This window comes from Carlito syrichta, unplaced genomic scaffold (genome assembly GCF_000164805.1).
Source record: "Carlito syrichta isolate Samal-C Ts95f unplaced genomic scaffold, Tarsius_syrichta-2.0.1 Scaffold305149, whole genome shotgun sequence".
Lineage (NCBI taxonomy): Eukaryota > Metazoa > Chordata > Mammalia > Primates > Tarsiidae > Carlito > Carlito syrichta.
Window position 1 is genome coordinate 1,215,579 of NW_007249245.1, and position 15,607 is coordinate 1,231,185.

At 37.8% G+C, this 15,607-nt stretch overlaps 1 protein-coding gene across 1 annotated transcript in view; it reads right to left on the bottom strand.

Moving 5' to 3' along the window:
* The window catches only part of SATB2 (SATB homeobox 2), a 183,737-nt gene that overhangs the window by 89,047 nt on the left and 79,083 nt on the right, over positions 1 to 15,607 (bottom strand). Inside the window, exon 6 of the mRNA XM_008061216.2 lies at positions 5,469 to 5,571. Coding sequence (XP_008059407.1) covers positions 5,469 to 5,571 — 103 coding nt within the window. The remainder of the gene's footprint in view (positions 1 to 5,468; positions 5,572 to 15,607) is intronic.

Here is a 15,607-nt window from a genome sequence, read left to right on the forward strand (position 1 = left end):
TGTCCAAGCTGAGTGCTCAAGGCATTCCCCACGTGCTATTTTTCCACTTGGCTGACATTACCAATAAGCTTCTACAGGAGGGACAAGCAGGCTGAGGTGCCATGAATACACATCAGTGACCGTCACAGTGAAAATGCACAAGTCTCTTCCAAAGGTCAGAAAACCAATAAGATGACAAGTGGTTGGTTGTGGAAGTGACATTTCTACCTCCATGAATCCAATATTTGCCATAACATGGGTGGAATTGGAGAACATTAGGCTAAGTGAAACAAACCAAACACAGAAAGATAAATACCGTGTGTTTCCACTATAGGTGGAATCTAAAACAATGGAACTCACAGAAGCAGAGAGCAGAATGGTGGTTTCCAGAGGCAGCATCAGATAGTCTGATGTGTTCAGGATCTATTGTACAACATGGTGAATATAGCTGTAATAATAAGCGAGTGCTGTACATTTTAATATCACAAAAAGAGGAAATCTCAAAAGTTCTCATCACAAAAATGGCAAATATTTGAGGTGATGGATAGGTTAATTAGCTTGATTTAATCATTCTACATTATATTCAAAAGTCAGAGCATCACTTTATGCCCCACAATATATATATATACAACTATAATTTGTTGTAGTATATAATAAATAGATATTTATATAAAATTCAAAGGATTTTATTTTGCCATTACTTTCAGTAAGAGACAATACAGGCAGAGGGCAGACAAACTTCCTTGGAGAGCACTTCATTTAGATCTGAAGCTGAAAGCAAATTTCTTTCATGACTTAAAAGAATTAGGTAGACAAAAGTAAGTTACTTTTACCTCATCAGAGCTAAACAACAGCAGAGGCAGAAGTACCGGGAGTTGATTAAAGGCATTGTCCTGACCACCGATGCCACCATGGCTAAGCAAGGGCTGCCTCATGGAACAAGGTCAGGGGATACTGATTTCTCTATTCAACTCCGAGGCACCACTTTGTAAATGACACAATCATTTTCGGGTACAAGAGGTGCTTTAAATGTGGTAACATTATATCATTTCAGCTATAATGATCATAATTACTTATTTCTTTTAATCACAACCCACTTAACCACTTTAGTACAGAGGACTAGTTCAAGGAGTTTAATTTTCATTCAACATCTAATCTTTGTGTTTACTGAAACCCTTCATGGGCTTTGTTTACTGTCTGCCTGCTGGCCTGGACGTTTGATCTTGCAAGACTAGATCAGACAGGGTCAGATAAAATACTGATTACTAGAATAAACCAGGCTTGGGGAAGTAACACTGGTTTTTAAAATCCTCTTTTCTCCCAGCTTTTTAATATTTTGCAAAATAAGCTCAAATAAACAAATAAAATTAAGACAACTAGCAATCAGGGGGTTCTTAAGCAATGATTGAGAAAATGAAAGTGATGGGGATAATTTTTCGCTCTGGCCAAAATATGGGGTCTGGTTAGAGCCATTCATTCTAGTGGTATTATTTTATGACACAAATAATTTTATAATAGCCACCAGTATTTGTATGAACTTTCAGTGACCCCTCAATTCTTAAGACATACTAAATAATTGGGATTTGACCTCACCAAATATGACAATTCATTTTGCTTTTGGTACCAGAAGACAAACACTTTAAACATAAAATTATTTTGTTTTAACTTATTAATTAGGATACACTTAAAATACATGAGACCTTTTTTGTTAAGATACTTTCTCATTTTTATTGCATCTCCTATGAAAGTAGATTGCCATAAGAGAATAATTGGTGGTGGTATTGAATACATGACTGCTAGTTTTTTTCATAAAAATAATGGAACAAGTTTACATCTAAACAGAGTTCATACAAAAGAAGAACTGGGTAAAAAAAAAGTGTTTTATTAAAATGTGAAGAACTTATGAAAGAAAAATTGATGGGATAAAGTCCTTATAATCCGAAGTCTTAAAAATAATTTTGTAATAGCATGAATGTTTCTAGGTATCTATGGAGTACCCTTGTGTCCACACTAAAACTCCTAAACATTAAACAACTAGTAATTTTTTGTATTTTTGCTTTTAGATAAAATATGCATTTTTTCCTTATATTTGGAAGTTTGTGAGCTCCACATTGTAAAATCTAGGCCAGAAGCAATTATGGAAAGTGATGAGCAATGATTTAGAGAATGATATCTAAACCAACCTACACAACCCCACCCACCCATTTTCTTCAATGTCAAAAACTCCTGGGAAACAGGTTCATGGGCTTAGACCTTTAAACCAGAGTATACAAACTCTGTCTCTCCATCTGTCCTGAAGTAATGTTAAAGTTAATTCAAATATGTCTGTGTCAACCACGATTGTCTTTGAAATTAAGAAAAAAGGTAAACATAATGAGCTTTGCTATGATCACTGGGGAAAATAAAGTTAACATGCTAAGCCACACCAATGTAGGACTTTTTAAAGAATAAGTGTAAATAGTTTAGCTATAATAACAACAAATTCAAAAAATGCACATAAAAATGTTTACTTCAAAATTTAGACAATTCCATTTGTATATAGTTTTACATCTGTTTTTAATGATATCGAATTATTGATTGTTCATATTTCTCATATTTATTTAAGCATTAACTACAGAATTTGCAATCTGATCTTTTTTTTTAATCCTTCCAGTAGACTTTTATTTTTGCCAGGTTTTAGTCATGTTTACTTTGATCTTTCAGTGTATATAATTATTTTACTGTTTATTTATTTCTATGAGAAGAAAAAAAGAATTTTGACCTAGGAGATCTATATGTGGCAATTTGTAACAGAATCACATAGCTCATGTTTAGGAAATCATGGTTTTGATTAAGAAGCAACCATTTAGTTCCCACTGTTTTATTAAAACAGACATTAGCAGATAATAGAAAACATATTTAACAACGTAGCCTGCCTTTAGTTTGAGACATCCATAAGTTAGTTTGAGATTTTTCTCCTCCAATGACTATCAGCCACGGTACATGTAAATTGGTAACTTTGGGGTAGAAATGGAAGCAGGGAGGCAGGGAGGGACATGGAACTCTTACTTCTGGGTTCTCAGAAAGACAGAGCCCCAAGTAGAGTTCTGGTTTGGCTACTACTGATATCCAGATTTAAATTCATTACTTCTTTTTTCTTTCATTTTGAAAATGAATGAACATAAACAAATTTTACAAACGCAGTCATTGCTTCTCATGAGAAATGGGTCTCACTAGATAGGAACTCCCATAGCAACACCTATGCACAGCAAAAATGCTTCTACCAAACAAAATGTGCCTGCCTACGTCCAACACTTCCTCTGTTCTGAGGGTCGAAAGTTAATAAAACGCACTGCTCTGGGTGTTTATTTTCTGTACACCATTATACCTGTCATGGATTCTTTGTTTTTCCTCCCACTCCCATGACTGATGAATCAACACCACTTGAACTGTTTTACGGCAGCTTGTGTTTACTTCACACATACCTTAACCTTCCCTTTTCTCCTCCTACTGACACACACACAGACACACGCACACACATACTTCTCAACAGGAACAACTAGCTCCATCTCTTTGTAAAGCAAGTGTACAGTGTCTGACAGCCTCTTCAGGTGTGAGTCCTTGACCTACTGAATGAAACCAAGGTCTCAGTCTGCTTTTACGGCACTTAAAGATTTAACTGTGCATTTACTATCTTGAAAAAAAAATAGAGCTTGACGAATTGAATCTCTAAGAAAGAAAGGAGAAAAGTAGAAGATGTGAGTGTTAATGTGCACACGCATTCATGTGCGCATGTGCGCATACACACACACACACACACACACACACACACACTCTGTAGTGGCAATTCTGAAAACACTAGAGTGAAGAGTTTCCAATCTTTCTGAATCAGAAATATTCTCCAGCCTATTAAAAGAGGATACTCTCTTCCTTTCTCTTTTAACAGCAAGTAAATGGGATCTAACAAATGACCTTGAAGCTGCATGATTTTTCTTTTGATTTTTTTTTTTTTTTTTTGCTAAAGAGGATATGTTCAAGCACTTTAACAACCCTATTTTAAAAGAAAAAATTGGAGGCAATACTTACAGAAAAGAAACTCTTGTGAGCCACACAATCATGTCTTATAATGAGGAGTTATACATCTTATCCTGTATAAGGGTGAATATTAATATTCTAAAGCATTTGTCCAAACCAGAATCTACAAGGTTCTAAGAATTTTAGAATGTATTGAAAAAAAATGGATCTTAATTCAATTTTCATTATGCTTAATTTCTCGTGGGTGGTTCAACATTTTGACTTTCTTATAAGATGTATACTTAGCATAAAAATATCTTATTCCTTTCTTACTAGAAATGTGCTACTAATGCAGTAAAGCCCATTCCTTCAAAAGGAAACCTTGGAAACAAACTCCCAAATACTCAACAGCCAACAGTATGACTTTAATACTCTGTCAACCTTGAGAAAATGTGCAGGGAGTAAAACAAATAAATTCATCCTTTACTTTTACCTACTCCCCATCTATTGTCATTTGGTCCTTAGCCAACAAGGCTAAGAATACCTACAGCAAGTGTAATAAACGTCACAATCATGCAAAATATGAACTGGAAAGACCCTCAAACATTAATATCGCAAAAAGTTCCCAAAGTCCCCTCAGGAACACTGGTAGCATTTATCTTTGTGGAGTGAAAACAACAGAATTTTTCCAACATTGACACAGTTAGAAAGGTCCTGGTATATAATAGTCTGGTCCTGAGTAGTCTAAATAGCAAGTTATTTATTACACAAAGTTCTATACTTTCAGGACCAAACATTATTCCATATATAATACACTGCTGCTAGTACTACTCTTATTATTAATTATTATGAGTATAGTATTATAGCTATTATTTATCAAAAGGTTATTTTGTACCAGTATTGTCGTACTTAGTCCTTGCAGCTACCCAGTAACCTAGGTACTTTGATTATTTCCAATTTTCAGATGAAGAGAATGAGTCTTGGTGAAATGAAATAATTTGCTCAAGCTCACACAGCTAGCCCAGGGAAGACAAAGCTTGCACACAAGTCTGCTAATTGCACAGCTCCTGCTTTTACCACTGCTCCAGAACTGTCTACAAATGAACATGACATCCAAACTCCGTTTCTGACCAATGATTTCCTGATACTACAACAGTCGCTCCACTTTGTCAATGAGGACTCAAATGATAAGTGCTGACTGAACCTAGAATGGTGGCTTTTAAGTTTTTATTCTAAAGGAGTTTGGCCTTTGCAAGTGTCACTCATAAAAACTACAAACTTCATACAATTTGTGAAGAATTTTAATTTTAGTTCTCATACCACCTTAGTCTTAAGGAAGCCACTTTGGATCTCATCACAGAAATATTAAGAATCACATCTCTGTAGAAAATTATACAAATTACATCTAAAATTATCATAAATTCCAAGTAACCAACAACTCAGTGACCTAAGACACTGAAAATAGGTTTATAAAACAAAAAAAAGAGACAGTTTACCTTTAATCTTCTTGTACTTTTTATACCATCTCCCAAACTCCTGGCACTTGGTTGCTGACACATTGGCATAATATGTGCTATTTACAATAGATGAAATCATACTCTGAAAAGAAGAAAAAACAGTTATTTTTCAAAATATGACTATTCTTTTTTAGGGACAAGAAAGGGCACATCATAGCCCACACACAAATCTCTCTTCTCTTTTAAACTTGAAATTGTCACTCTCCTGCAAACTAAACTACCTAACATCAAACATAATTACCTAAATTGACCATTCCTTTAACTTATACAATGGCAGTGCTTTCTCCAAAAAGCCAACACTGAGGCAACGTACAAGATGGAAGGGACAGGGCATGTAGATTAAATGTACAGGAGAAGAATAGTTGTGATTTAGGAATCAAAGCAAAAGGTGAGATCAGATGCTCCAGCATCCATCATCCAAATAATGTCTTTCAGTTGATTCTGTTCTGCTTCCAACTACAACAAGCTTACACGGCCAAGAATCTGAGAACATCCGTGCTACACACTACAGAACAACATTTAGGGAAATAAGTTCAATTAATATAATTTATAGAAACGTGTGATTAGCACTTGTGTGAAAATTCACCAAATGAAGAAATTAACAGTGCTATTTTAGAGCAGGGAAAACTAAACATAACACTTGTACTATGTTTCAACCAAAAATGAAACAAAGCTAGAACTTTCTGAGTGCTTGGCATAATTCTTCCTTGCTCTCATCCTCTTCTCCCTCCTCACTGCAACCCTGCAGCTGATTTGTTTGTAATTAGGGTGAAAAGGAAAGAGAAGGGGGGTATAACCTGATTTAGCACCGAAAAGTTAAAATACTATTGCACACCTTGAATTTAATTCCTACAGAGATATGTTTGCAGTGGATACAGCATGTTTGGGCCAACATTTGTGGCCGATGTTAACTTATCCTCCAATTAACTGTGTATGTTTTACACATAGATTTTATTTCCTATTTTCTATTTTGTCTAAAAACAAATGGGCAAAAACAACTCAAGAGATTCAGATGACCTACATAAAGTTTTATATCTTGCCTTAAAATCTCATCTTCCCCCCCCCCAAAATTATCCCCAGACATGCAGCAGTTCAGTGAACTTAGGGCTTCTAATGACATTTCTACAGAGTAGTAGAGATAAAAAGAATAACAAAAAATCAAGTCAGTGGCAAGTTATTTACCAGGAGGTTCAAACACCAGCAGACAGACCTACATAGGTTCCCATTTAAAAACTCAGACTCTGCTCCTTTTAATCACTATGTAATGCTAGTGGGGGAGGGGGTTCCTAATTCAATTCACAGAAACCTCTTTGGCCCTTTCTACATAGCAGATGGCTAGCCTCCCTCAGTGCTGATCTCTAAATGAGAATTCTTTTCTCTAAGGGGAGATGGTAAGGAGAACTCTTTTAATCCCAGGGTCGAACACAGTACTAAGAGCCAGCGCCACCTGAGTATATCACAGAACCTGTGGGGCCTTGCCTACTGGTGTAGAGGACACTTGGAATCCTCATCTCCCCAGGCGGGGCTCTGCTTTGTGTTACTAACAACCAAGTAAAGCTGTCTCCTGACTAGCGGAGCTAGCTCCCTCTCTCTGTTCCTAGACTGTGAGACCCCTGAGGACAGTGACTGTCTGTCTCGTTTTTATTTTTCCTACCTCGTGTCTCACATAGTTCTGATGTGGAATATCTGAGTCACTGAAATTTAACACAGGAAGAGGGATAGAGATGAAATTTTAAAATGCCAAACTGAAATGTCATAATAATAAAAATTTTAACATGAAAGCCTAATAATAGATGCATCAGCCACACTGATATATGCGTATTATCACAAATGTGCTTGTAATCTCTCTATATTGTCTGTATGAATGTTAGCCTCTGGGAAGGCATAAGATATACAGCCCCTGAAAGGAGTCAGAGTTAAACTGCGTACTGCAATGCAAATGTCTAGAAAGCAAACTAAAATGAACGGGTCTAAGAACTGCCTGGAGTGGTTCCTCAACCCTTCCTGGCCCATAATATAAGGCCACAAGCCCTCAAGTACACATCACTCTGGTCCCAGCTAATTCACATCTCCCTCATTCTCTGGCCTCTCTACTTTGTCTTTGCTCTAGCTGCATCTTCACTGACAGGGTGGCGAGGAAATGAATGTCTAGGCTCCTACTGGCTTTCTCAGCAGGTCCTGTATTTCACACAACCCTTTCAGAAAGGAGGTGTTGGCTACCCAGACACAATGACATTTGTTTCCTGCCCCAAATTATTATAAGTTTTTAATCTCTATTGATAAAAGAACAAAAACCAAATAAGTTTATACTATGAACTCAGCAAAGGAATTAGGTAGCAAATAAAAGCAATTTCCTAGATAATTAGAATCTTTAATCACCAGAAAGATCTCTTTGAGTTTGTGGTACAATTTAGTCATATTAATTCCCTGCAGGTCTTTACCTGTAGTTGACACTCAAAATAGTTCCTGCTGATAAGAATTGTTATAATCCATCTTCAGAGGGCTTTAAAAATAGAAGATTCAAAAACAAATGGGGAATATTTTAGAGGAAAGGTCATGCTATGTCTAATTATTCTGGTTTCAAACACAAGCATTGTCTAACCCTAAATTAGCCTACTATATTGTCATAGTCTGAGTCTGAATCATTAGGCTTCACTAGAATACCTTGGGTACATACTACAAGGTCATTTTAATGTTAATGTCAATTAGTATTTCAGAAAATCAAAACATTATCAGTGATAGCCAAAGTTGAAAGGGTTCTCACAGACTCAGCACTCACTGACTTTTAATTTACAGGAAACAATGTTCTCCAGAGGACTTAGGGAACAGAGAATCTGTATATACCCATTCTAAGGCAATCTTTTAAATGCTTTCATGTCACTGAAATAGGGATGCATCTAACAATAGCATCTGTAACCTGGTGAGATACACTGATGCAGAATGGGATGATAATAATTAAAATCTTTCCCACCTACCACATTGCCAAAAAAGATCTAATCCCATTTGCTGCTTTTAAAAATATGAATATAATTATGTAGTATATATTGCTCTTTTATGTTTTCCAATCATTCTAGAGAAACCATTCATAGTTGGACTTTTAGGATACCCACATCTTTTGATAAAGAAACAAGATCTGAGTCTACTTTTTCAATCCAACTCTTAGGCATCCACGTGATAAAAAGGAATACTTTTACACATAACCCAGAAGATATGCATTTTTTTTCCCTTAGAGATAGCTTCTCACTCTGTAACCCAGGCTAGAGTGTGGTGGTGTGATCATAGCTCACTGCAGCCTCAAACTCCTGGGCTGAACAATCCTCCCACCTCTGCCTCCCTGGTACCTGGGACTACAGGTGAGTCATCATGCCCTGCTAGTTGGTTTTTGGCTTTGCTTTGTTTTTACTTTATAGAGTTAGGGTCTCACTACATTGCCCAGGCTGTTCTTGAACTCCTTGGCTCAAGCAATCCTCCCACCTCGGCCTTCCAAAGCACTGGGATTACAGCCACTGCACCTAGCCTCTTTTTAACACTTAAAACAGAGGAATTATGTTTTACTGAGGCTAATACTAAAGTGACATTTACTAAGCATGTATCATATCCCACAGTGGTGGACTGTGAGAAAGAAAGGATGAAGGCCCCGTATAATGGGAAACTGAGGTAGCCTCCATTCAGACACTTGGACACAGTCTACAAGCACCACACAGAGTGACTGTGATAAAGCTACTTTATGAATAGTAGTATGTTGTAAGATAAATAAAAAGGCTTAAAATGTCTTCCCAACTACAGAAACTTTTGGAAAATTTCAGACTTCTTTATAATTCATTATAAAATTTTAAACATAAAGATTTTGGATGGGGAATAAAGTCAGAGTTCTTATTTGTAGTTAATATAACATACAGTTTGCCATTTATATTAGAAAGTTTAAAAATAAAAATAAGGTATTTGAGGGATCAAACAATACCAGAATTTTCCTTAGGTACTCCAAAGCTTACTAGTAGACTTGAAATTGCTCTAAGCCAAACTGCAAGAGAATGTTATAATATTGTTACTTAATACTTATGAAAGCTAGACTGCCTTACCTAAAAAAATTTTTTTTAAGTTCCTGAGACAAATTTTTAACTTATTTGTTTTTTTTTTAAAGCTAGCCCAGAGAACAGATGTCACCTGTGATTATAAGTATGATTCCATTTTCAAGTGAAGGTTCCAGAATGTCAGAAGAAAGAAGCATCTTATCCAAAGTCAAATAGCACTGGAAGTCACCATCAAAAGACCCTGCTAATGGGCCACACTATTTCGTGGCTCTATTAAGAAGGGAAGCTAATGAATGAATGGAAGGAAATATTCACCACTACCTCCATCAGCTAACACCAACTCAACAACCCATGCTGCAACCAACTCTGTACACAAAACAAGAATTCAGGTAACAACAACAACAAAAACATGAAGTTGTAATCTCAGGTCCCTTACTCAAGTTAACTGAGGAGTTTAGAATCAGAGAAACTAAGAAGCTTTAAGGCAATTTAAAACTTAATAAGCAAAAGGAAAACAATAAGCACAGGTTAATATGATTTTGTATAAGATACTTGGGAAGACAGAGATCTAAGCATTCCCTTTTCCCACAAAAAAAGAAAGAAAGATGAAAAAGCTGGATAACCTTTCCTGCACTCCCTTTGGCTTGATGGGATATATTTGTTTGAACAGCAGTGTGATACTAAGAATAGCTAAGCTGCAGATACATAATACACTTGCTATGAGAAAACATTTTAAACGCCAAGTGGTTGACTACACGTTGTCAGTGAGAAACTCGTCAGCAGAGGAGTGGTATCACCTGGCCTCCTTCTCCTTCTACATGAGAGGGAACATGAGGCCAACCATGAGTGACAAGTGCATTTTTTGCTCATTTCCAGCCTTTTCAAGCTGCTTGTGACATGCTAAGTAACATATTAAACATGAGATTACAATGATACTTCAATTAAGTATAGTAGAGGGCAAAAATTGATTTTGAAGGAATTACTTTGTCATGAAAAATTCATTGGCAATCTATGCTTTCTCTCTATCTCCATTTCTGAACTGTAATACCAGAATTGAAAACTTTTGCCATTCTAATGGAAAGAAACAGTTCCTCCGGGCTTTGGAGTATGGAAACACAACATGTGAGAGCCCTTTCCCTAAGTTGCTGCTGAATGGCTCACTTGTCTGATGTCAGCACTCTCTCCTGTGACTGGGAGTATGAATACCCACATCAGAGTGGGTAAGGCTTCCTGAGATGATCTGTGTAAAAGGCTCAGCCAAGATGTGAACCCTTAGCCCATTACAAATGTCAGCTCTCTCCCCACCATGCAATAACTCCTGATGGTTACTGCAATCCGTTGGTTAGGAATTCCTATCTTTTTAAAGCATTTTTTGTAGACATAGAGTCTCACTATATTGCTCAGGCTGATCTTAAACTCCTTGCCTCAAGCAATCCTCCCATCTCAGCCTTCCAAAGTGCAGGGATCACAGGCATGCACCACCATGCTTGGCCTAGGAATTGAGCTCTTCTCAACAAGGGTTCATGAGCTCGAGCAACAAACTAAACAGTTTCACATAAAACTAACTAAAATGGACAGCTGGTAAATGGTTAACATGAGACAGGAGGCATCCCAACTATATATGTGAATTCAAGATTAAATGAAACGGACGGCTGGTAACTAGTTAACAGGATTCTGGTCCACATCGCTGACTGGCCACTTGTCTGTAGATGAGCACATGTTCACTTTATTTTTTTATAATTTATTTTTCTAGTGACCCAATTGACTGCTCTGTGTCACTGCCTAATTATTTTGACATACTGTACAAATAAGTTAGGTCCCTAAATAATCCCCAAATGGACAAGGTTTGCTTATGATGACAGAAATAATTATCCTGTAGTGTTTTTTTTCAGTTTTGCTTTTTCTAAAAGTAGACTGTATACATGCTATACTACTGTCACACTGGACACCTAGTAACATATTTGCAGTTTAATAACTTCAGTCAATTGTTTTGTTTCTCAAATATTTGGCAACAAAAATCTTAACTAGAGGCATGGGACAAAGCTACTTTAAACACAGATCTATATGCTAAGTGAAATAAGCCAGCACAAAAAAAGAAATATTCAATTATTGACATGAAGTATCTAGAAAAAGTAAATTCACACAGACAGAATATAAAACAGAAGCTACCAGAAGTTGGGGAGACAGAGGAACGAGGAACCATTGCTTAAGGGTTACAGACTTTCTGTCTGGGATATCAAAAAGTTTTAGAAATAGATAAAAATGATGGCTGCACAACACTGTGAATACAATTAATGCTATCAGTTATAAATTTAAAATAGTTCAAATGGCAAACTTCATGTTATCTATATTTTGCCACACAAAAAGGTTTTTTTAAAATATATCTAGAGTCACAGAGAGCACATCTGAGAGACACGGGGGCACATTAGGATGTACGCGCATTTGCAGATGACTTGTTCTTTCATTACAGCTTTCGGTTAACAAGCCTGTACTTTAGTCATCCCGTTCGAGCATTATGATCACCTAAGAGAAGGACTAGGCCAGTGCTGGTTGTTGTAGGTATCTAAATGAATCAAAACCCTGAGGTTCTGTAGTCAAAGAAAGACCCTGGGTCTTTTAATGCTTCCTCTAGTAAGAATAAATAAGCCACAAAAAGATGTATTCACGATGTTTTCAAAACCAAACAGCTAGAGAAGACCATTTAATGAAGGGAGCCCTGAGCCTAAGGTCTGGTAAATTAGGACTCCCAGGATAGCCTATGGCAGAAGGAAGATACTGGAAGTGGTTTTCTCACACAGAGACATCAGTGGAAAAGGAAGAGGCTGTTGGTGTTTAAAAACACTTTGAAAGGTGAAATCAAAAATAAATACACAGACACACAAACACAATCTATACTTTTCAAGTATCTGGCCAGACAGAGAAGGCTAAATTACGACTTTCCCACTTTAAATATATACATCTTGGGCTGCAATTGTTGCCCTTTTATAGACTTCTCCACCTTTCTTCCGCCTTCAAAACTGCTCTTTTGAACTGCAGACCACTGGGGTGCTCAAGAAAATGCATACTATCCACTGAATCACTCCTTTATGCAACTGCCAAACTCGAGAGAGGAGATACCCAAGTATGGTTTGGGGGTAAAGAAGAAGAATTATTTCCAAAACAGGCATCTTTTATCTTATTATCCGAGTCTATTTTTGAAAAGCCCTACCAGCCACCCTCTCACCTGAGATGAATAGCACCAGATGCCTTACTCTCTTTTCCCTGTACTGGAAGGATTCTGGTCCCTCTCTCCGCTCCACCCCTGGACCCTCAGCCCATACAAAGTACCTGAGGATCTCAGGAATGCTGGTGGAAGTATACTGTTGACTTATTGCTTAGAACAAAACTGCCTTCTTTTCCACATTATATAAGTTGAACTTCAAAAACTATATGCGTCTCTTCTATGACAGTCATCAAAAAAATAGGTGGAATTATCTCCTCACTGAGATATGATTTAGCAGTGCAATTTAAGTGAATGATCTAGAATGATAAAGGGTCATTACTGTAGGATTAACACCAAGGCCCACATCACATGTCCCTGCTGGCCAAAGGGAGGGCTATCCCAGTGAAATTTTCTACAATCACACAACATACTAGAAGCTGAATTCAAATCTCCCCAAAGTGTGAACAACAGCATTGAGCCCCTGTTAGACCAAAATGTGCTGGGCACCAACCACCAAATTACTCTGTTCACTGTGTCCAGTTCAAAACAAAGTTGCCAGGAACACTGGAACAATAATAAAACTTTGCCGGGCTTGGTGGCTCAGCCTGTAATCCCACGCCTTTGGGAGGCTGAGGTGAGTGGATTGCCTGAGCCTGTGGGATCGAGACCCGCCTGGGCAGCGAGACCTCATCTCTACAATAAATAAATTAAAAAAATCAGCCGGGCATGGTAGCACATGCCTGTCATTTCGGCTACTTGGAAGGCTGAGGCGGAAGGATCGCTGAAGTCCAGCAGGTGGAGGCTGCGGTGGCTGAGAGCGGCCACTGCACTCCAGTCTGGGCGACAGAGTGAGACTCCCACTCAAAAAAATAAACAAATAAAAAATAATAAAACTTCGACTTCACATGCTAATAAAACCTGACACTTTCTAAAACATTTTCATATTTAATTCACTAAACACATCAGAGAAGTTGTTCTAAACTGAGAGTCATCTTGCTCCCCTCACAGGACCTTTAGCAACATCTGGAGACATTTTGGTTGTCACAACTGGGGGGAGGGGAGGACAGTGGCATGCTACTGGCATCTAGTGGGTAATGGATAGGCATGCTGCCAGACATCCTACAACGCACAGGACAGGGTCCCACCACACAGAACTATCCCACCCAAAGGTCAATAGGGTTAACTCCTATATTTAAGCAGCTACTACATTCAAGGTATACATCATGCTGGATGCTGAGGACAGAGATAAATGAGAGATGGCTTCTGCTATTGTGGACAGTCCATTCAGGGACAGGGATACGAAGATAGCAATGACAACGGGCTGAGATAAGTGCTGTGACAGGGGTATGTACAAAAGGCTACTAAGAGCAGAAGAGGCAACTACTTCAACCAGAAGGTCAGGGCACTTCACCAGCAGTGACTTTCCAGCTGGAATCTGAAAGACGATTTCATCAAGTAGAAGAGAGCACTGCATTCTAGCCAGGATAAATTGCATGTGCACAGGCACACAAGTGTCAAACTGAAGCACTCCAGAGTCACCAGCATTGTGTGCAGGGGCTTCCAGAACCAGAGATTAACAAGGTGCATTTCCCTGGAGAGCCAGTCTCATGTGGACAGAAGGAGATTAATAACATAACTGGTAAAATGATTTGTATGGCATTTTTAAAATATTTCAAGCACAGGTATATGAAATTGAACATAAACTCTGTGTGAATTTTTAATATAATACAGGAGGTTGCTTTGTTAGATTTGTAATGCTATATTAGTTAGGTAGCTCCCACCCTCAGAGATATTTTGGTAATGTCTGAGCAATGGCAAATGTTCCAAAATAATTAATTCTGTGTGTCTGGAGCACAGGTTGGGTACAGGAAGAGGGAGGAAGGAGACTCTGGTGAAAAATAAGAGATGTGGAGTTGGTGATTCCTTTAAGCTGGGAGGGGAATCACTGAATGCCTGTAGACAGGAAATGGCACAGTGTTAGTATTGGTGGCTGAAAGCTGTGAGCCAGGAGGACCTGAAATATTTTAGATGAAAGTATGAACAAGACAGTGACATAAAGGAAAAAGATTTTAGATAGACAGGTGATGGAATCTACAAGAAAATGCAGAAAAGCAAAGGAGAAGGAACTCTTAGCTCGGGCAACTCTGCATTAGGTAGGTAGGCAGACAATGAGAACAGCTCATTGGTGGGGAGAAAAGGCTTTCATGGCAGAGGTAATGCTGATCTCATCTGAACCTCAAGACAATAATTACAGGAAATATGCAGACACAATCATACCCAGTTACAGATGCGTTTAACAAGGCTCTGAGAAGTAGAAGGACTTGCCCAGGATCAAGCATCCAGCATAAAAGAACTGAGATGAGAGCTCAGAGCTCTCAGCTCCTGATCTGAATCCTTTCCACTCGTGCTACCTCTTGAGTCATGTTTACAGTTATAACCAAACATGACTGTCATGATTCAACAGTTTGGGCAAAACCTCCACACACTTCAATATCCCAGGATAAGACTCTGAATTGGTGATATCAAGTTATAGCCTTGACCACTTCAAGGAAAAATCCATTCTGGCTTCCATGTGAATCCAAGAGATAACTAATTATGAACAACTGTGAAGTTCAGGAAAAATTATTGACAGTTTTTCCTAACTTGATCTTCATTCAGCTCCTCTGTATCACCAGAATAATAAAAATATGTATTTTTATAACTTCACAAGCAATAACTTTGGAATAAATCAAAATTCTAGCAACAAGGATTTAGGACCTAAATACATATCTACAAGTAGGCAATAAATGGTCTGCGTAAAAAGCCCTAAACATAAGACCAGAATAGTGTCCCTTTCTAGTTAGCAATCTACTACCTGGGTGATTGCCTCTGTTTTTTGGAAGCAA